Here is a 22,992-nt window from a genome sequence, read left to right as displayed (position 1 = left end):
GTTAGAAACTGTATAGATTTAATATGTTGTTTTTAATTGTGACTAAGAAATGAGAAATTCAAAATTTTATATGTTTCCTTTGCAATCTATTATTATGTAATCGTTTTATATTAGCGATTGACATTTTTTTTATAAAAGCAAACAGAACAAAATGCCTTAATATATATGTGTGTGTGCGTAACATAAATGTACATTGAAACAGGTAGCTCTCTTATATATTATTAATTTATTTTGCAATAGATTTATTTTCCCTCCCGTATGTGTTCAGCGTTGAAATTATTATTATTTATTATTTTTAATTATAAATCTATTTCAATTTCAATTATATCGTTAATAAATTGTTATTTATTGAATATTCATTATTATTTTAAAATATTTATGTATACGTATATTGAATTGCAATATTGTCCTTTCTGTATCGTAAAATAATGTAAGTTGTAAGCCTTATCGATAAACTGTAGTTGGAGAGTAGATAAATTGATATTTTGTTGTAAAATATCTTTGATTGTTAGATTTGTTTGTTGTTTCTTTCACTGTGACTGATCTCTTTGTATAAGTTGCAAAAATCAAACGTTTCATACACAGAAGCTTTCACAAGAGTTAACGACTTATGAGCAACAAACCATTACTCACTTTTGTGTAATTTATTTTATGAACATTGTATTCTTTGTAATCGGCTATTATTATATTCTGTGATTTTAACTTAATTGTTATCTGTATTTGTTTTTAATTATTTAATATGTGCAAAATCAGGTCAAAATTACTGTTACATATTTAAACATCTTTAATCTAAAGTATTTCTAATATACAGGGTATGTTTGAGGCGTGTTTTAACTACTAAAAAGTTGATTTTGAGGTAGCAGTGCCAAACTGTAGTCCATTTTAGAGCTTTGGATTAAAGATGCTTAAATATATAAAAAAAACATGCTAAAGTTTATTTTTCAATTATGACTAAATGATGTAGAAGATTGCTCTTCTTGTTTTTTCCGTCCTTAGGACAACGAATGGCTTTAAAATTTGTGATTCTGTTCTCCCTCTCTACGTTATACGATTTAGCCTATTGTTGTATTTTTCATCTTTGTACCTAATGTATTATTATTTAACTTATTTTAAAACAAAAAAACTATTCTTAATTAATTGTTAATTAAAAGCTTAACATAAAACTTTCTTGAAAAATTCTTAAAAATAAATTTAAAAATTTCATAATAAACACTTTTTAAATGTCTTTCTCTCGTAATGTAAATCTGTTTCTATTGCAATTTCTCTAGTTGTTAGTCAACAAAATGTCTTCATTACATTTGCCTTAGATTTAATAACTATATATAATAATTATTTCTGAGAAGATTTTTATACGGAGTCTACGTTTTTTATATATTTTGGAATAATATGTATATTTTGATCGTTGAATTTTACACAAATGATAAAAAAGACATTCGTTATAATTTCGTTTTGCATCGATTACATAATACTATATGTTATAATATTAGAAAGAACATGAAAATTAATATTGTATTCATAATAATTTCCATTCGTGGCTTTCTATGTTTCACTAGTAACGAAACTGATTTTACAACAAAATGAAACATTCTAAATATACGCTTTCTTCATGATTTGTACGAAGAAATACGGATTTTTTTAAGGATTCGACTTATGTAAAAAACGATATGCATTATTGGATCAATAAAAATATCATAAATTCTCATCAAGTATTTTATTTAAACACAATACCTTATAATCTATTATACTGAAGTGCGAATTATATATCAGTATGATTAGAAAAGTTTTCAATTATTATTTATTATTTAATTTCATACTTTATTTCTACTTTTATTATTTTTTTCTAAATACGTGTATGTACACTTATTATATAAATATCATACATCTAAATATATTATTTATAATTTCTTATTGAGAAATAAAATCACCTAACTTATTACAAAATAAATAGTAGTGTAGCTGAAAGTGTCAAAAATGTAACTCTCTGGTAATGTAATATGGATAACATTTTATGAGGTAAATGGGACCCGTCAATTTTCTTAGATCTAGTGAATATTTTACGAGAAAAATTTCAATTTAAAAACACTTTTTAGGTTCAATCTTTAGGTTTTTGTTTAACCTTTTACTTTTAATATTTTTAAAATAATATTAGATTCAATTTAATCAAACCCTTAACATAGTTAATAAATAAAAATCATGTTTTATTTTATGCAATATGTACATAATATTTACTGAACATTTAGTTAGAATCCAACCATTGTTTCTCAAATTTTATAAAAAAAATTGTTGAAAGTCAAAAATAAATATATTGTTCGAAGCGTACACTTACATGCGCAAATAATAACTTAAATCAGTTTCTTAAACTTTAAAAAAAAAATAGTTCGATGAGTCATAGGTTTCTGAGAGGTCTTGGTTTGGCAACCCCTTCCCTCCGCCAGGCACCTGATATGATATATCAACGGTTTTGAAACACGTACTGAGACAATAGATCTTGAGTCGTCGACCAGAGTGAAAAGTACATTTTTAACTTCGGTGTGACGATGGTCTCCACTTAAGGCCATTCACAGCGGCGGTCTGTGTGGCCACCATTCAGCAAGTTTTCGTCTTAAGTTAGCTGTCCTTCATTTAAAAGCCCGCAGATGGGTCTAAGCCGAGTTTTTGACTTTGGATTAAAGCATCTTCCGTAGAGAGGACCGCATCGGCGTACCTCGGAGGACACAGCCCAGAGATTGGCGATGTACCGTCTAGAATCTAGAGAGGCTATTGTTGGCGGGGTGGATCTCGTGTCGTCGTCGCAAAAAGACGACGTAGCGTGACCTTGAAAAGCGGCCTCGCTCTGTGAATGCTGTCTCAAGAGGCCTCGATCAGATAAAGTCTACGAAGGATATCCTAAAGAGGCGAAGTTTTCGACGGAGGCAGCTTAACAAATAGTGGCCCGCGTTGTACTGGCCTGCTGGAAGATCTAAAGAACCTTGGCATCAGGCCAAGAAATAGAGAAGTGAGCTATTTTTTCGGCTTTGCTCAAAAACTCAAGATCAACTCTGGCGTGGCTCAGAACTGCTGCTAACTTTGCCGCCTGGCAAATAGAGGGGTTTTCTGATCCTTAAAAGCACTCAAAAACGCGTGATATGCCGACGAGTACTATATTCCCTAGAAAAGTATTATCAAGATTTTCCTCTTCAAAGCGGTTAAGAAAAACATCGTTATCACCTTTGGGTGGCGAATAGTTTATATTGTATATTTAAAATAATAAAAACATTTTTTTGTTCAAACATATAGCTTAATATACTAATTTGATTTTATCATGTTTTAGGGAAATACCTCATTATTATTTTAAAAAAACACAATTCCTTATAAAACGCTTATGAAATATTAAATATTTTAATAATGGTTCTAAGATTGGCTAAACCTATTAATTTTTTATTTTTATTGTTCATAGATGTCGATACATATATATTGAATAATAATATAATTTAATTTTATATTGCCTGCTTTTAATAAATTCAATATAATTTCTGAGCAGTTCATAAATATTAAGATAATATTATATTTTAAAATGTTACAATATTCGATAAATAAATTATATTTTTGATGAATAAAAAACAGAAAATTTATATAATATTAGTTGATTTTTATATTTGTTTGATCAATGTTGATAAGTTTGTTTAATAATTACTTTTAATTGAATAGAAATAAAATAAAATGCATACATTGAAACATCAGGACAACCATTTTAATTTGTATTAGGCAAAATATCATCATATTTATTGGAGTACAACATATATTAAAATGTTTATTTTATTTACTAAGAAAATATCAAAACTTATAAACTATTTTCGGAAGTTTCTGTCCCTTGACAAACATAATCATTTGGGGGGGTGCGGGTGGGTGCACCCCCTCCCCTTTGAATTTGGCTAGAATAAAATCATGTCATTTGATGAAATACTATAAATCCTAATGAAATCAAAATATTAAGAAATAACTAGTCTGGTTCTTAAGTAAAGGTCTAAATTTTCTCTTATAAAATATAAATGGTTCAGATCTACAATATTTCCGTTTTTTATATCAGTCGATTTATATTAAAATTTGATTCGGATGACCCTTTTTAACTCCCACGTAAGATCTAGTAGTTAATATTTTCTTCAGATGACTTTTCAGTTTTCAATTGGAACAATTTATATGTATTTTCAGAAAGTTATAACTTTTGTATGAACTTATATTTCATGCTCTGATGACTCTATTTTAACTGTATTAGCTTAAAATGAATATTTTAGTATCGGTGTAAGCATAAAAAATATTTTAGGCCCATTTTTTTCTAATTCTAAACCATATTGTCGTTCACTTGATTAGTTGGTTTACGCACCCCCTTCAATTCAACTTGAATTCAAGTTCCTACTTCCTCTGTTATAATTGATCCTGAAATCACCATAATAATTAAAATTAAAAGGTCAAAATGTATACTACTATTTATGGTCCATTACATTTTTTGCGCCAAGTAAAATACATATTCAAGGCGTATTACTGATCCTTCCAAGATGTTCGAAGAAGGTCGCCAGGGTGTCTTTCTCCGTACCATTGAAGGATAATGCATTCATCATCTCGAGTTTCCTGTTATCGATCAAGGCCGCCGTTTTTCACAGACAATTGTTTCAGCTTGGCACATATTTTAAAACGTAACAGTTACGCAGTTTGGCGGACATCTTGTTGCAGAACCGGTGTGTACAATTAACGAAATAACTTTCACTTCTGGATTGACAGAATGCTATGGGCGGTCGGTGACATTCGGCCCAGGGGTTGGCAACAACTTTAGCCATTGTTACTTCCTATCGATATGGCATGAAATTATTTCCTATAAGCATCGACCGAAAAATTGAGTAAAAAACAAATTGGATAATGATAAAGAAAGCACTGACTACTATATTCTCAAGATTATAATGATATCTTTAAAGCCGACGTTTCGCAAATTATATTTATGAACTTTAGAACATTTACAAATTTTATAAATATATTTGTGTCAGTCGTATTACCTAATTTATTATTAAATAAAAATACGTTATATATTATATCTAGTCGAACTACAGATTAATATTACATGATATTTTTTATCTGTAAAAGTTTAGGAAACGCTGCAGTATAAAGATATGCATTAAATGTTAGCCCAATAAATTAAAACCAATCTAAACGGGTTGCTATTAATGATAAGTGACCTAGAGCTTAATTTAAAGGTCACATCATCGCGAAAACTTTCATCAATTTATTACTCAATTATTATATAGTTGATTAGATAAATTAAAAAATATTATATCAAATACAAAGTAAAATTTCTCAACTAGCATTTTTGTAATAAGCAATTTACAATTTAAGACATCGCAACGAGTATTAACTAAAAGGAAATAAATTCGTGACGACAGTTCAGTGTTTAGAAACTAAAACGAAATTTTTGTAAAATGTTTATATTAAACGAATATTTATTACAAATTTCCATAACAAAGAGATGGACAAACATCCGTTATCGAAGCGAATAGCTTCCTTGATATCATAATTTAATAGAATAATTAATTATGTATAAAGTCGGGCGCTAAGAATGAAATTCGAGAAGGTGTTTCATAATTTGGTTTGTTATATGATTTATGCAAAAGTAAAATAGAAAATAACAATATTATTACACAATATGTCATTGACGGAATGCAGGTGGGTGAAATGCATTCCTTTATCCACCTAGTACACAGTATATTATAATTAAGTATTCGAGCATTTGCAAGACTAAATAAAGCACTATGTAAAGACTAAATAAAGCAATTTATATATAAAGAAAGTGTAGGAAGTCATAATACATAAGTACGTCTACTTGTACTTGTTTTATACATTTAAGAAAAATAATAGTAAAAAAATATGTGTTTGTAACAATCATTATTTAAAGATTTTTACTTTTTGAAGACATCAAGAGAACAGATATTAATAAGTAATAAGTCAATATGTACCATTTATAAAAATATACATTAGTGAGCAAGATTTTTTCTTAATTCATAAACCTTTTAAAAATGTTCCTAGAATTAATTTTTTATAATATTATTCTGATATAATTATTAAGTAGCCTCTAATATTTTTTAAGCATCAGTGATTTTATCACCATTAGATAAGAAGATCCAGTATAATAAAGGACAATACCCATCAAAAAATATTCTGATTTCACGAGAGTTGTCGATGCGTTTTCTAAGTTATGTTGTCTGTTTAAAGAGCTATCGTTGAAACCGATGACATTTTAACGACGTTTATCCCAAGAAAAACTCTAGAATGTTTTGCAAATATTTGTGTTATGTAAGTACTTTTTTATTAATATTTTTTTAATACGTAAACATTTTAGTACATACGTATTATCCATTCATATTAGTTTGACATTTAAGGCATACATAATTTCTCAGATTCTGATAGTTTATATATGTTAAGAATTTTACTATGTATTAGTATTGAAAACTTTGTTATTTCTTCCTTATTGTGTAGTGATTACGGTAATTAAGAGCGCGAGATAAAAATAAAAGATTTCATACAGTTTCATACATTGCCTTGTTGTGAGTTGTAAGTTAAATCAGTTAAGAAATCCCATGATATCTGCAACAATGTTTCACCAGTATTTGATAGTAGTAGCTGAGGGCGGGTTTTATGGTCGATAAAATTATCAATCGCTCACTTGAGTTAAAAAATCTCAAATATACTTCACCATGGCTGAGCCATCGAACATATAAAGTTCACTGATAACAGAACTGGTTCAATAACACATGATATATTGAAACATTTACCACAGAGCATCAATGAATAATAAGAGGATTTGCACACCATACATTTTAACAAGCTTCATATTTTTTTACAATTAAACGTTAACCTGTTCTGCGTTTTTCGTATGTAGTTGGTGGGCAAACCAATATCGCACTATTTGAAAAAGCATCTAAAAATAGATATTTACGCTTACTATTTTTACCTAACCCTTCAATTAAACAAAATATACTCTATTTCCCAAAGTGCACTTAATTAATATAATTTGACAAAGAATGCCTTGGCAAAAAAGGGACACAGCAAGGGGGTGAGAACGAAAAAATATTCGAAATGATTTGCTTTGCTATTTAATTGCCTATTGATGTTACTCACAATGTACTCAACTCTATTAAAATTATTGACCTATGCTTCTAGTTGCTAACTAGCTTCATTATTTGTATTTAAGTATAGTTAATATTCAACTTTTTTAGTATCAAAAATATGCATTGTATGAGACATGATGTCATGGAAGCGATTGCTGCTTACATATAAGCATAAAAGACAGCTATGCATCTGATTAACAAGCTAACGGTTACGTGAAGTTACGGTAAGTGTTCGTGACATTTTTAAAGTTCGCCTATGGTGTGATGAAACGAAGGTCATTCGCTTGACCCGTGAACACAACACAGGTTTTCGTGTTCAGCCAGCGCTCACCTGGCAAATTTCACGCTTTTATCGCAACTACTAATTAAACGGCGATTTAACGCAATGAAAGTTAGAAAAAATGATAATACAACAATTATAATTGTATTAATAACGGCTTTTTGCCGTTAACTCTTCGAGTGATTTAATGGATGCACAAGAATGCGATGCATGCTAATTAGACGATGGTGAACATTCGATTTAAATATGGATTTCATAAGAGATAATGATTGCTTTAAAATAATTAGGCGTGTAAGATGATATTTAAAATAATATATTACACTAATAGAATCGAAAGTCATCGAATAAATATGTTGTGCCATATTAACATAAAAACAGGACCTTGTACATACGTTACTGAGAATTCATTCTGTTTTTTTCTTCTCAATATATCAATAATAGTATTATTTTTTGAATTTACTGCTACTATGGCTGCTTCGCTTAAGGTCAAGGCCTTGACAGTAAATTTGTATATTTAAGTAATGATGATCTGTGCTATTATATAATCAGAAATATGTGTCATATGGTTTTAATGAAAATAAATAAATTAAATAATATCTAAATTTAACTTTATATTTGTATACAATAGTATTAAAATTACTTAATATTAAGGATAACTTCTGTACTTATTGTATCATTATTTAGAAAACGACAATTTTAAGATTTCGTATTGAAAGCGTAGTTTGTGTTTGACTGATCAATATTGATAACGTATTTTTTCAAGCATGACGAAAATCATTAAAAATGGAATAAAATGAAGTGAAGCTAATGTTGGAAAAGGCTTTTTATGAAAATGCTATATTTATGAAATATACAGATGCTTCTATTATATTTATATTTATTAATTTCATTATCCATAAACACAATTTTATTATTTTAGGAAATTCAAAATGTTATCACTACGCGGTCAAACGCACTTCAAACATTCTTAAGAAAATTTTATTTTAGAAATTTGGTATCTAGATGTCTGACGCTTCGCAACCAATATAGACCTTGACACTTTCCTTTATGAGTGACATGTTTAGAAAAGACAAGTCTGAAAAGGATTATGCAAATCTTGTATTAGACAAAAATGCTTTTACTAACTCGCAAATAATTTGAATATTTAAAGTATCTGTATGAGTTATCGTTCGCTTTAGAGTACGTATATTGCTTTAACTGTTGAGAAAATAAAACAGATCATTAATTTACAATGTTCTCAATTAAAGTTCAATCAATCTACTGCGAAAATATCTCAATTTATTCCATTGCTGTATCCCTTAAAGGCAAACAATTTTAAGGTATAATGATAAATGATATTTGATTACAAAACTAACATAGAAAATTAGCTTATGAGGAAGTAAGATGTTAAGAAATTATTTAGTATTTGCCAAATGGTCACTTGACAAATCGTTTGTGAGTGTCATAGATCTCTCCTTTGATATTCCATTAGCATTAACTTGACTTTTTCAACCAAGTACTTACACGCTGATGAGCTATTTTATGCTTTTTATAAACGATTAGGTTGAACAAACAACTAAAAATATATAAATTAACTGAAAGTTATCTATGACTTTTTACGTATGGGTATATGTATTATATGTGGAAATGAAAAAGAAAATTGTAATAATGTATCAAGCACGATATTATATTTATTTATTGTGAATATTCAGTTGCAACATGACAAGCGTTAGCTCAATGCCTTATAACTTGCTAAACACAATCAACAACTACTAAGCAAGTAGTGAGACACCAGACTGAAATCAAAGTCTGTAAATCAGTAACATCTATATTATTAATTAAAAACTGTTATCATATATTACAATTTTTAGATTGTATTTTAAATATTCTTTCATGAGATTAGGTAAATCTAAGAAAACTTAATCTTTGATGTTCAATTATAATTATATAATAACCAATAATTATGATCTCCCAGACACTAGGGTTCATATGAAATTCGAACCCAAGTCTTTCAAGTATTATTCACCGATTTACACCACTGGTCTATCGTGCTAGAAATATATTAAATAGCCCTATTCAATGATTAGTTGTTACGTGGTTACCAACAATACTTGTAAAGATCCCAACGTCATCTCAGGCGTTTCACAAAACACACACATCTTAATATTTTTCTCAGTAAGACCTGTTTTTTAATGTTTTTTTCTTCTTCAGTAACTTCATTTAAAAAATAACTAATTGCACAAATGTACTTTTTTGTTTATTATCTTTTGTTAAATATTCAGTCAATTGTGTTAAATTGAATGAATATCATAAAATGTTTTTCACTTACAAGTTGTTATATATATAATATATATACGTTTAATAAATAATCTATTATATTTATAATAAAACCACAACCTTAAAATATTTTTTTTGAAAGTAAATATAAAATTTATATTTCTAAATTTGTTTTTTTTTTATTGGTATTTAATAATAATATTTTTTAACCTCAAAGAGTAACAGTTAAAAGCAAACATAAGAATATACATATATTTAAAAATATATTTAGTAAAAAATAATTTATCGCAGTGAGTATATATTTGTATAATATATAACTCCGATCGATCATCGCAGCTTGGATTAACCGAGATGTTCCTAATCTTAATGAATAATTTAAATAAAATCGAGCTAGATCGTGCATAGTGACAACTATTGATTGTTTATCTAGATATTTGATATTCTACCTGTCTGGACTGGGTGATTTCTATCTTCGATTAAAACTCGTAGGAAAAATCAAGGAGCACGCACGCGGGCAGAAGCTGCTTCTCTTCAGCATCGGAATTCTGAGGAAACAATAATGCTCAATTTTAGACTAAACCCAGAGAGATAAGATTTTTATATATGAATTACATTGTTATAATCATTAGCTTATATCTTTGAGAAAAGTGATAATTGTTACAGTTTTATTTTTGTAGTTTTACTGGAAATACTGCTTCAACAGTGGTGTGTATTAAAAAATATACAATAGCACTGAAAAATGTGTAATTCCACAACTTTATTTACGGATTTTTTAGAAAAGACTGTATGTGTATGAACTAATGAAAACGTGTAAGTATTAAGTAAGTCATTTCTGTAAATTTATTAATAATAAGTTAGCTAATTTAAAATATAAAGCATCAATATGTATATTTTAATCAACATTTATGTACAATTGTAGCGAGATAAATATAAATATATATGTATTATAACCTTTCAATGGCTTTCATCAATAGCTTTCGTAGATCTAAAAGGATCACGTCTCACACTTTGAGAAGCGTCGATCGTCGTACGAAACCAGTAAGAAAAAGACACACATATACACGGAACGAGCAAGAAAATAAGTGAATCCGTATGTAAAAGCGGCGTGATCGACTGAAACACAACCAGTCCACTACTGGCTCAAGTGGGGTTCGAACCCGCCAGCTACAATACATATTCATCGCTACCGTAGCACGGTCCAGTCGGTCTACCGACATCATGAAGTTCTTCGCAGCAACCCTCCTAGCCCTGTTGATCGGCGCAAGTAAGTACATGAATAATAATTTATAATAAAAATTCAACAAATGAATATAATAGTTTAACTTAGCACCTATTCGAGAAACGAGTCTTGCAACACTTGGAACGTCTCTCACTTGAGATCTAAAGTTTTGCAACGCGAAAGTGCCGAACACAAATGTCAGCTGCATTTCTGTGCAGAGTTTCATCACACCATATAATATTGTGAAAATTTCGCCAAAACTACTGGGTTTTCAGATTTTTTCCATGACAAATATTGCGCAATTTATTACGTCGAACGCTAAGATCAATAACTTTCTTTTACACGCTATCGACCCCGAAAGGTTGGGCGAAAGTAACCATTATCATGTACAGATTTTTTATTATTGTCATATTTACGCTTACGTAACATTACACATTTCTTTCGGAGGCGTGTGTCGACTTGATTATAATTTATTCATAAGTTAGAGAGTTGTATTAGAATACATACAATGTTAAAGTAGTTTAGAGATTAATGGATCAAGTGATTGTATTTACTTACTTAACAGCAAACAATTGACGCAATCGTATACTATTAAGATAAATTAAGTATATAATACAAAATAGTAAGTGATCTATAATACATTTAACGAGAAAATCTAGTTCTTATAATACTGAAGTGATCTACATATAACAAGAAAATCTAGTATATATATAGTATAGTGAAAGAGATCATTAAAAGTTTCTAGTGATATCTAAACTGATAGAGATGCACATAGTTTTCTAATAATAAACTTTAAAAGAAACATCATGCAAATATATTATTTAATGGTTCGTCTTCTAAGCTTTCACTCCATTCTAATATACATTTTTAAAATCCTCTCTTACATCAAAATTTATTTTCAGTTATTGTTAAAGGCTGAAATTTCATTAGCAAAAATTTTCGTTAATCTTATATCATATTTAATTACTCTTAATTTAATTTATTTTAAGCTAATGCTTTAGCTAAAATTACAATCATGAACACTATAGAAATCGCTACAATTAAATATCTCTAAATTTATTTCACAAGATATATTAAAGTAAAATGTCTATTGCTAAAATTAGTTTTTGCTAACATATATATTTTTTTTGATATCGACTATATATTTTTTACTGCTTCAAATTGTATGTTTTTTTACATATTTAAATTTAATAAAACACTATTTTATTATTGAGTTTTTAATAGTAATATACAAGTACAATTTTATTAATTTAAGACTAGTTTTTTTGTTTTAAAATCGAGAAATAAATATATTTTTTTGATAAAAGTCGCCACAAAAAATAATTGCATAATAATATTTTAATTTATTTTTAAATACAAAATAGAATATATATGTATTTTATCATAAATCGTTTTTTTATCAATTATATCAAATTATGAATTTATTTAAAGCTGATTTTTCGCTTCTATGTTATGATTTATAAAAGTAATCGCAACATAAAAATGTCTGGTATTTTTGCCAAAATACATTTATGGACATACATATTATATATTTAATTAATTAAATGCTAAGTTTACACTTACGAATAAATTTATGTTATTTTAAAGTAAAATACTTAATTTTTGATCATAAAAAATCGCTACTACTCATTTTCAAGGATTATACATTTTTTGGTAATATTAGATTGAAATAAAATAACTGGCATTTTTAAACGATAAATAGAAGTCATATTGTTGATACTTTGATCGAATTTTATTATAATACAGAATAATTCGTGTTACAAAAAATATTCACGTAAAAATTCAATAATTTAAACATTAGATACTTTTTTTACAACATAAAAAAATATAGCCTGAAAAGTATTTCTCTCGCATATTCTATGTTTAAATAAATAAATACACGTAATTCCTTTTGCGATTATTAATACCAGCATAATAGACGATTAGTGTAAGTTTTTGACAATTGACATGAAAGACCTGGGTATAAATCCCATATGAAGCTTTTTTTAATTTCTATTTTGTCTGGGAGATTGGAATTACTGATTATTATACAAATATAATTTCGATCGAAAATCACATATTAGGGTTACCTAGATGTTTCTAATCTCATGGATGAATATTGTAATGGATTAATTAAAATCGAGTGTATTGAAAGTTCTCTAATAATGAGATATTTCAGCTCATAGAGAATATTTAATGCACAAAATACAAAGAATATAAATTTAAAAAAAGAGGTTTTTATATTGTGTTATTAAATTTACTGTATCTGAAATTAAATATTAAATTTTAATAAAAAATACTTTATAATAATAAATCAAAAACTCCAGTAACATTTTATTATTTTATTAAAATTAATTAATTAATTCAATGCTAGACTAAAAACACATTTTAATGTGTAATAAATAAAATTCGCATCACTATTTTAATTTATATAACAATATATTCCAATATAATGAGAAATCGCAAACCAAGGACTTGATCAAGTTCTATGCCAAATTTTATTTATATAAACATATAAATAAATAGCTTCCGTAGTATAATATTAATTAATTAAATACTATAAAGTTTAGTGCTCCGCCGCTCGTTGATATCACTGACTACATATTTTTAACTCATTTACTTTCAGACGCCCAACAGTTTACGTGTCCTCCGAAAGACGGACAATACGAGCATCATTCGCAATGTGATAAATTTTACGAATGCCGCGATGGAGTTGCAAAGGAAAAGCTTTGCCCAGACGGTTTAGTATTCGACCAGTTGATTAGGAAAATTAACAAATGCGATCAGCCCTTCAACATCGACTGCGGAGATAGAACCGAATTACGTGAGTATGATTTACCGTTACTATGATATTTAAAAAATAACTTGAGCGATCAAATCACGAACTGACGTACAGTTACCTTCACGACGCGATTAACTCACTAACTGTCGTTTAACGTTACGGTTTAACGGTTGGATTAGGTCAAAAGGTGATTGCATTTAATACGTGGCGATGAGTATACACGAAACAAAACACGTATTGTTGAGATCAAACAATGCCAATTGTTCTAAGACGTCTAGATAGCATTCTCTCATTTCCATACGGTACGTGCAGAAACTTTTGATTGATACTTGTGTGTAGATAGTGATTCTCACACGAATAATAAGGCCTTGGAATATAAATCAGAGACAATATTCACTGAGGGAATGCTAAATAACCTGTTTTTGTTGCTAGCTGGTTAAAATGCACGTCTGCGTAACAACAAAGAAATTATCAAGGAAATGTTAAATTTCAGGCGTGGTCACATTATTTACGGAATTCCAGTGAAAGTTGACTAAATAATTTGTGTCGCCTTTTGTAACGTAGTTTCAATAATATCCATAACATTTTTTATGACCAACCAGAGGAACCTAGTCCGAGTCGTTTGTGTCCGAGAAAGAATGGATTCTTCGCCCATCCACTACCGAACGTATGCAACATCTTCTACAACTGCATCGATGGAGAAGGTATCGAAATCGTTTGCACTGCTGGACTTCACTTTGACGAATATTCTGGCACTTGCGTGTGGCCTGATACTGCTGGAAGGCAAGGATGTGACAACACTGAAAGTAAGTATAATACATGTTTTATATATTTATTAAATATCAATAATAATAAATCAACTTATTTTTTTAAATATCTATAGACAAATTGAAAGACGGATTCGAATGCCCCAAAAAACTCCCTACTGATCCACAAGGACAGCCCGTCACACATCCTAAATACGCTCACCCATCTGATTGCCAAAGGTTCTATGTTTGCTTGAACGGAGTCGAACCAAGAGATTTGGGTTGCCAGGCCGGTGAAGTTTACAATGAAGAGACACAGAGGTGTGACGCTCCTGAAAACGTACCTGGATGGTAAGTAACCTCAACATTTATAAATTGATTCAATATATGAGCTAATACATTTTTTTATTATCCACAGCGAGGATTGGTACAAGGACTCCGAAGATGCGCCTAAACCAACCAAAAAGAACTAAATTAGTCGCATAAGTGATATAGTGTATTTTTTTAAATTTTATTATAATTATTGTACTAATTATTGAAAATAAAATTGTTTTTATACGTTGGTATAATTGAATATTTATTATTTGCGTTTAATGGGTTTCTATATTAATATACGAATACATTAATAAAAGTCATATAATACATATACTACAAGAATTGTAACAAAATATATTCCACTTCCAATGAGGTAACTAATCATATAATCGATCTTTTGTGGTCATAGATTGCGCAAGAGTTCTACTACATTTCAAAATATACAATATGAAAGTATAAAGATCACGATTATTGATTACAATCAATCTAACGCACATGGGTATGTATCATTAGAAAACTAATTAAAACACTACTTTAATAAGATATTAAAGATGATAATATAGTATCAACGATTTCTCAACTTTTAAATTTATGATATTTTAATGCTTTCTAAATATAATTTATTATGTGCTTATACAAATGTATATATATAGCATTATTATCAATTCTATAAATAAATTCATTTTTAAATAAGAAGATAAGTCGATCAATGTCAAGACCTTCTGCACTAGTCCAGCGCTTACGAAGCTTTCACATTGCAAGGCGGATCACTGTCAAATTGTCAAAGTGGCCTTGTTCTTGGAAGGTCTAGGGTTCTGTTCTGGTTTTAGTAAATGCCATCGATGTTTCATATAAGGAAATCTTGCAGTTGTCATTGATACATAATTCATGTCGATTTTTTACAATTACTGCTTTTAAACTCCAATGTCATTTTTTATAATAATAATAATAATAAGTCAATAATTAGAATAATAAAAATGAAATTTATTAAAAATAATTATATATTACTGCAATTATTACACGTGTTTGCTTCAATAATATTACAATAAATTTCAATAAATTTATGATCAAATTTTAATTAGGAAGTTTTACCTGTTATATTCATAATGCGTTACTAAACACCTTTCAAAATTATAATTATCAAATTTCATTTGCTTTCATTAACATATACATACATATATTATATTATAACGAGCCTTTTTCATTTTTAAATGGCCTCATTAATTCAAACCCAAAAAAAGGTGCTCTCATCATACCATTTTCAATAAAGCGAACTTTGCAATGTAGATATAAGATATCTTAATAAATATTGGATAAGAGACTTACATAAAATAATGTGCTTTTTACGCGATACTTTTAAAATTATATGTAAAAATCAAAGCGTCTTAATAATCACAAATATGTATTAAAAACTAATTAGATTTAATTTATAACAACAATAGTGTCTCATTGAAAGTTAAAATACAGTATATATGCTATGAAAATTTCAATAAGGAATATATATGTATATCTCATCGTGATCATGTCATGACCATTACTGCTGAAATATAAATTAATATAAATTGACAATTGCCTTAAAAAAATCATTATAAACAGAACAATTCCAAATCTTTTAACAAAAAATGTTTATGAGAGAAGCGTTAAACGATAATAAAGAGTGGGCCTTTTTAACATTTTGTTTCTATCAATGAACAATTTCTGCGAATTTCGACCATAGTAGATACGGCTGATAAATATTCCATTCACAAATGTTTTTCGAAGGCGTTTCAAAACAAATTAAAGGCGCATATATATGATCATGGATTTTGGAGCGGAACTAGTCACTCGGGTACATTGAGAGAAAAAACTCTGTATTGCTCAAGTATTCAAATTGTTTCTTTCTAAAAAAAAATCATTCAAGATAGTATAAACTAATATTTGGTCAATTATTCGAATATTCATATAATTGTAAATAGGGCGAATCATCAAATAATATATTGAGAACCCTAGTATATACCATGGGGCGTTAGTGAACATTCTACGAAACTTGGCCTAGATTCTCTATATTATATTTATGTAGGTCCTTGCAGCCTTCCACATCTGCACTTTATACATATGTCCAAATAGGCTTTAGTATAGATTTATAGATTTGCTTTTAGCATTTTAAAGACAACTGTACTTGTAGCTTATGGGCCGCGATTAAAATTTAAAAGAAAATTTGAAATTATTACAATTTCAGTGAAGAAATTTATTATAAAAAATTGTAGAGAATCAGTCGATTTTATAAAATGCTATAAATTAAAAAAAACGGCGCGAAATCAATTTTAAATATTTCGTTTATAAATTAAAACTTGGTTGAATATATTTAGTAATTAGTTTTTAAAAATACTCCTATATTTGTACATGTTTATAAAATAAAATACACATTAATTGTTAATAATAAAGCTTTTTTAATAACATGCTGTTTTATTTTTTTTATTAAACTACAACAATATCATTCTCACGCGTGATAATCAAGAAAATTATGTTCGAAAAAGTTATAAAAATTTAGGAAAATCAGATTTAAATATTAGCTTAAATCATTTAATTTAACGAATGCGATGCTAATTGTATTATATAACATAAAAATAAAGTTGTAATAGTTGTGTAAATATTTTGAGCTTTAGGTACATGTCAAGAAAATATAGATTTTATTTAAAGCTGTATTACACAAATAATTTAATAGAAAATAAAAGTTTGATTTGTCCTTTAAATTCGAGAATATTATAGTGTTAAAAAGAGGTTGCAGAATAAGCACCATGGTAAACAAGAGTTGGTGAAAGGTACGAGGCCGGCGAGTAAGCAGTTGTTCTAGCATAAGGTGTTTATAAAGTATCAATGAAAATTATCAAGCAATGCATGATATAAATAAATAAGATAGATACTAAATTTATAATATAAATAATGATCTAAAAAATACATTTTATATTTTTAAACTATTTTTAACTATAAAAATAAATTTGATAGCAATACATGTTCGAAGAAAAAATATAATCGTTTCAGTCTAGATAGATAAAAAAAAATTTTTAATATATTTTAATTTAATTCAACAATTAGATTGTTTGCATTCACCCGTTGTTTACGAGATGGTAAGAGCTTACTCCGTATCAGACAATACGGTAATCCAGTAGAAATTTAATGGCGGCCCAGCTTGCCACACTCAACAACAGACGCCATTCTTTGACATAGAGCAAAAACAGTGCACGTCTTTTAAACTCTATAAATACGCCACCGAAAAACCCGATTCTTACAAAAGTGCTACACAAACACATTTTCGAAACAGTGATCCAAGATGCGCGTTACGATGTGGTCAAACTTTTTGATGCTAGTGGTTGCAGTCTCGTGCGCATTTGGTAAGTAATTTTCATAAATATGTCAATATATAAAAGTCAGTTTATTTTATTTTCGTTATTTGTATCTGGGAAACAGCTCAGGACGATTTCACATGTCCCGAAAGATCTGGATACTTCCCAGATCCGTACCAATGCGATTTGTATTACGCCTGTGCTCAAGGTATTTACATAATTACACCTACAAATTTCTATTTTATTTTCGCTTTTCTCTCATACAATCGATTTCTAGGTAAAGCTGAGTCAAAATTGTGTCCGGACGGATTAGTTTTCTCTGATAAAAATCCGGCTCACGAACACTGCGATATTCCGGTTAACGTAGAATGTGGCGATAGGACTGAATTGCGTAAGTAACTCGTTATCTAATAAACTCGATATTTATGTATTAAACAATTTTGATATTACAGAAGAACCGAAGCCTACGAAAGGATGTGCTAGAGCCAATGGATTCTTTAAGCATTCAGACCCAGAAGTACGATCTTTGATATGATTATTTCATTTAATTTCTTATTTAATACTGATTTATTTTAATCAGGTGTGTGACAAGTTTTACAATTGCATCGATGGCGTCCCAATGGAAATGCCTTGTCCTCCTGGTTTAATTTACGATGATACAGTCGCGACATGTTCATGGCCAACTGAAACAAAGAGAATTTGTACCGATTCAAAAAGAGGTATTTAGGTTTCAATTTACGTGCGTTGATGTCTCTCCGCAACAAAACTTATTTTTGTATTAAAAAATTTCAGATATTCTCGCTGATGGGTTCTCATGTCCAAAAGGAGAAACCATGGGACCAAATGGACGCAATCTACCACATCCCACGTTCCCACATCCTGAAGATTGCCGTTTGTTTTATATTTGTCGTAATGGAGTCGTTCCGCAACACGGAAGCTGTATTGAAGGCGAAGTATACAGCGAAGACAACTTCAAATGTGAAGATCCTTCTTCAGTTCCTGGATGGTAAGCATAAGTCAAATTCATTAGATTAGATTAGTATTTGTATGTCGCAATTAAAAAAACTGATATATTAAAATATTATTTAAAGCTAGAATATAATTCAATATAATCACGAATTAATAATAAAAAAACTTATAAAACGAATCAAAGATTTTTTTATATGGAACACTAGATGTCGTTATATTTTTTTATTTATTTATTTTAATATATATATATTCTTAATTAAACACAATAAATTTAAATGCCCATTTAATACAATAACATGCATTATTAATTTTAATTATTTTTAAATGCAAATTTAATATACTGAATTATTAACTAATTTATTTTTTTAGTGAAAATTACTACGATGGAAAGGAAAAACCGTCCAAGAAAAACTAAGTTATATAACTGTGTGTAATATATTTATTTTCTCCGTTTTATATTGCTTATTAATATATGTGTGAAATAAATTTATTTTTATACTTATTATTTATATTATCAAAACATAATATTCAGCATTATTATAATGCTGTAAGGTTATGCATTTAAACGATGCGTGTGATATAACATTATGCATTCATTTATTTGTTTCTAATAAATATTTATTATGACAACGCATTTATACGCATATACACCTATTAGTATGAAAATGTATCATAAATTAAGGAACAAATAAAAATTTTATTTATGTAAAATCCGTTTTCTTCTTGTTGTTTACTTGAATGGTTTTCGTCACAGCACCATAACATTTACGAAGGAAATTAATAGTTTTCAGTCGATACCACGCCTCGGCGGTCGTTTAAAAAGGGAAAAAGGCAATGAAGAGGTATGTTTACAATACTGCTGCTGCAATTATTGCATCAAAATTGCTGGTCACACTCCATTAAAGACGAGTTTCGCGCTTGCGTTCGTCGAAGTCGCCGTGAAGCAACTGAACTTGCTCAATAAAACGCCTTCGAATTGTTCAATTATTAACATATTTTTGACTGATAATCACATATTCAATAAGGTAATATTATATTTCTTACTATTCCTGTATCCAAATAAAAAATAAAATTAGTATAAAATTCCTCAAAAAAATAGTAATATCAAACTTTCATAATGAATACAGATAAATATTAAAATAGACCGCCTATCTTCTAGTTTCATAATTTATAATAAGTATATTTGATATAAATTATTTTTTACGGACAATTAGAAATAAGATACGGATAATAGTTAATATATTATATAAACCACAATAAAAAAAATATATTTGCTATACAACATTACATTTTAAAATCTAATTTTAAATTATTATTATTGTATTAACCCATCTTTATTTAAAATTAGAACAGCAAAATTAGTAAAGTTACAAAAATTGTAATTCCTAAAATAAAATTATATTGTTAAATGTTATATTGTACATAACTCGGTTTAACCTACATTTATAGAAATACGTTTATAATAGGTTATCCCAAAATAAATGTGTTTTAAATGAAATAACAATGTCAGCAATGTGTTTTAAATGAAATAACAATGTCACATGCAATTTCGTATAAATTGTTTACTTGTAAAAAATTCTACCATCATAAATTTTAGGTCGAACTTACAGTTTAAATAATTTAGTATGTATATAAAAAATTCGTGACAAATATAATATAACTTGATTGATATTTACAGTTTTGCTCTGAATATTTTTCTCTATCAATAGTTTTTTTAAGTTTTTACCATTGCTGTTTAGGCAAAAAACTTTTGATTATTTATTATGACACATTTAGTAGCTACATATTAAATTCTGTTAAATCCTATAGGACTTTTTATTATATTTATATGTTTTTAAAACATAAATTTACAATTTTAATAGTGGTTTTTGTGTTTCCGACTTCACCATTATAAAAAACATAAACAATATTAAATTTAGTAGTGTTTCTTCTCAAAAATGTCTGGAAAAATCTTAAGAGCAAAATCCGGTTCAAAAACTCTTATTTTTCGAGAAATTTGCTGATTTCTCAAAAAAAAATATTTTGTAGAAATTAAATTTGTACAAACATTTTTTTTAATTTTTTTTACAAACGCTGCATAAAAAATAAAATATCCGTGCCAGATGTTTGAAGATATGCATGCTTTCTTGGAAGTTTTTAATTGGGATTAGAAGTATTTGAATGACAAAAAATTGTTTACGTTTTTTTTCAATTACTCTAATCTATTTTCAATCGATTGATTTGCTTTTGTAATCTAATAACTTCATTATAATTAGATGAACAAAACCTTGCGTGAACTTCATTATAATTAGATGAACAGCGTGGAAATCGGAAGATTGCAAAAATGTATACAGGCTTTCTACAGAATTACGCCATAAAATTATCCTGTCGGCGAAATCTCGTATCATCCAAATAGGTTTTTTTATCTATATTTTGTTCAAACTATGAAAATAGTGATATAGCTGCAGCTCTTATTGACATTTTTTACAAATTGGGTATAAATTCAGAAGCCTTAAAATCCTTAGTACTACTTCGCTATGTAATCAATTGAAGAAGATTCATCCTATTAAAGTATTTTCTCATTAACGATCATCCAGTTCTCTGTTTAACAATTATTACGATATATACCATAATATACTGTATTAATATAATCACATACTATAAATCACATAATATAATTACAAATATCTTTAAAAAAAATTGAGAAAATAGAGCAGTGAAAATGAGAATTCTCATTTTTTTTCAATTAAAAATATCGAGAAACTAAAATGCCCAAAATAAAGTAATATTCAAAATAAAAAATAGTTAATAGTCATAAATTAAAAATGCAAGGATCTTTATAAAGTAAATGTAAAGTGGTACGAATATAGTCAATTATAATAAGCACTTTTGGGATTAACTTCTAATCCCCTTAGATTATTTTTCGCATAATCACTGTGTGTTTCTGATTTTCCCAAATTTTATATATTTCGCAAGAAAATTAATTTTACACTGCTTTTCTTGGAAAAATCTTTACTACTAATAGTAAAAACACAGATATGTATGTACATACAAATATATTATTTGCATTAAAATCTTCTATGTAAATACAGCTTATTTATATAAAATTTACAGGTATTTACATACAATTTATTTGCATATTAAATTATATATTATACATAAATTAAATGTTTAATGTAACCTATTTACTTACTTAAGGCAATATTTAATAAATACGTGATATATTTATTTACGTTTTTCAATTATCAAATCATTTGTAACCTAATTTGTTTTTTTATTTTGCGAGAGACATATGTTTATTAGCAGATAAGACATGTCTCATTATTGTGAATTTACTGTCCTTCTACTAGTTATTTGAAATATTTTAGAATTTTTTTTGGGCGCAAAATTTATTAATATAATTATCTTTAGATTAAATTAATTTTCAGCTTTACATAATACATATATAAATTTAATTTATCTGCAAGAGATTTTTCTAATCTTTCAACATCTTAATCAGAATCAGATATATATTGGCAGATTCCAATTGCTTTAATTAATATTTAAAAATATTGTAATATGATTGATATAAATTATGTGTTTGGAAGAATTGTTTTAATGTACGTAAGATTTTCTCAATGAGCTGAGATAGCCCATTATGATCAATACCTCATATATACAATAATAAGTATCACACTATGTCAAACTATTAAAATTATAAATATATAATAATAAATATATACTAATTCCGATTTTCCAGACCTGATTAAAAATAAAAAAAAAACATTAAGTTCCATATGATATTTAATAAGCTCAGGTCTTTTAGATCAATAGTCATATTGCAGAGTATATGTTTTATTATATGTAAAGGTTTCTAATACCCTAATGTTTATAGATTTTAGTCATTTTATGAAGTTCATTGTTCGTTAAATGATTAATAAATCAACGTTTTTATTTATTTTTAATTAGTTTATCAAAGACATCACATGGCCTATAACTCCTTTCCATATTATGAACTTATTCCTTCTTTATGGC

The 22,992-nt window shown here is 27.9% G+C and overlaps 2 protein-coding genes across 2 annotated transcripts; both read left to right on the top strand.

Annotated features, from left to right (window-relative positions):
• Positions 1-10,703: 10,703 nt before the first annotated feature.
• LOC148228545 (protein obstructor-E-like) lies at positions 10,704-14,961 on the top strand. The gene is made up of 5 exons (XM_088199029.1): positions 10,704-10,930; positions 13,491-13,688; positions 14,249-14,452; positions 14,530-14,743; positions 14,811-14,961. The coding sequence occupies exons 1-5, from the start codon at positions 10,885-10,887 to the stop codon at positions 14,863-14,865; spliced, it is 717 nt and encodes a 238-aa protein (XP_088055155.1). The 5' UTR covers positions 10,704-10,884; the 3' UTR covers positions 14,866-14,961.
• A 2,523-nt stretch (positions 14,962-17,484) lies between these two features.
• Positions 17,485-19,710, top strand: LOC148228544 (protein obstructor-E-like). Its single transcript, XM_088199736.1, has 8 exons — positions 17,485-17,546; positions 17,783-18,078; positions 18,155-18,238; positions 18,308-18,421; positions 18,483-18,547; positions 18,611-18,749; positions 18,823-19,036; positions 19,369-19,710. The coding sequence occupies exons 2-8, from the start codon at positions 18,018-18,020 to the stop codon at positions 19,412-19,414; spliced, it is 723 nt and encodes a 240-aa protein (XP_088055862.1). The 5' UTR covers positions 17,485-17,546; positions 17,783-18,017; the 3' UTR covers positions 19,415-19,710.
• The last annotated feature ends 3,282 nt before the right edge of the window (positions 19,711-22,992 follow it).

Source organism: Plectrocnemia conspersa, unplaced genomic scaffold (genome assembly GCF_051122295.1).
Source record: "Plectrocnemia conspersa isolate PC_06_02 unplaced genomic scaffold, ASM5112229v1 ptg000012l, whole genome shotgun sequence".
Classification (NCBI taxonomy): Eukaryota; Metazoa; Arthropoda; class Insecta; order Trichoptera; family Polycentropodidae; genus Plectrocnemia; species Plectrocnemia conspersa.
This window is presented reverse-complemented; position numbering and strand designations above follow the sequence as displayed.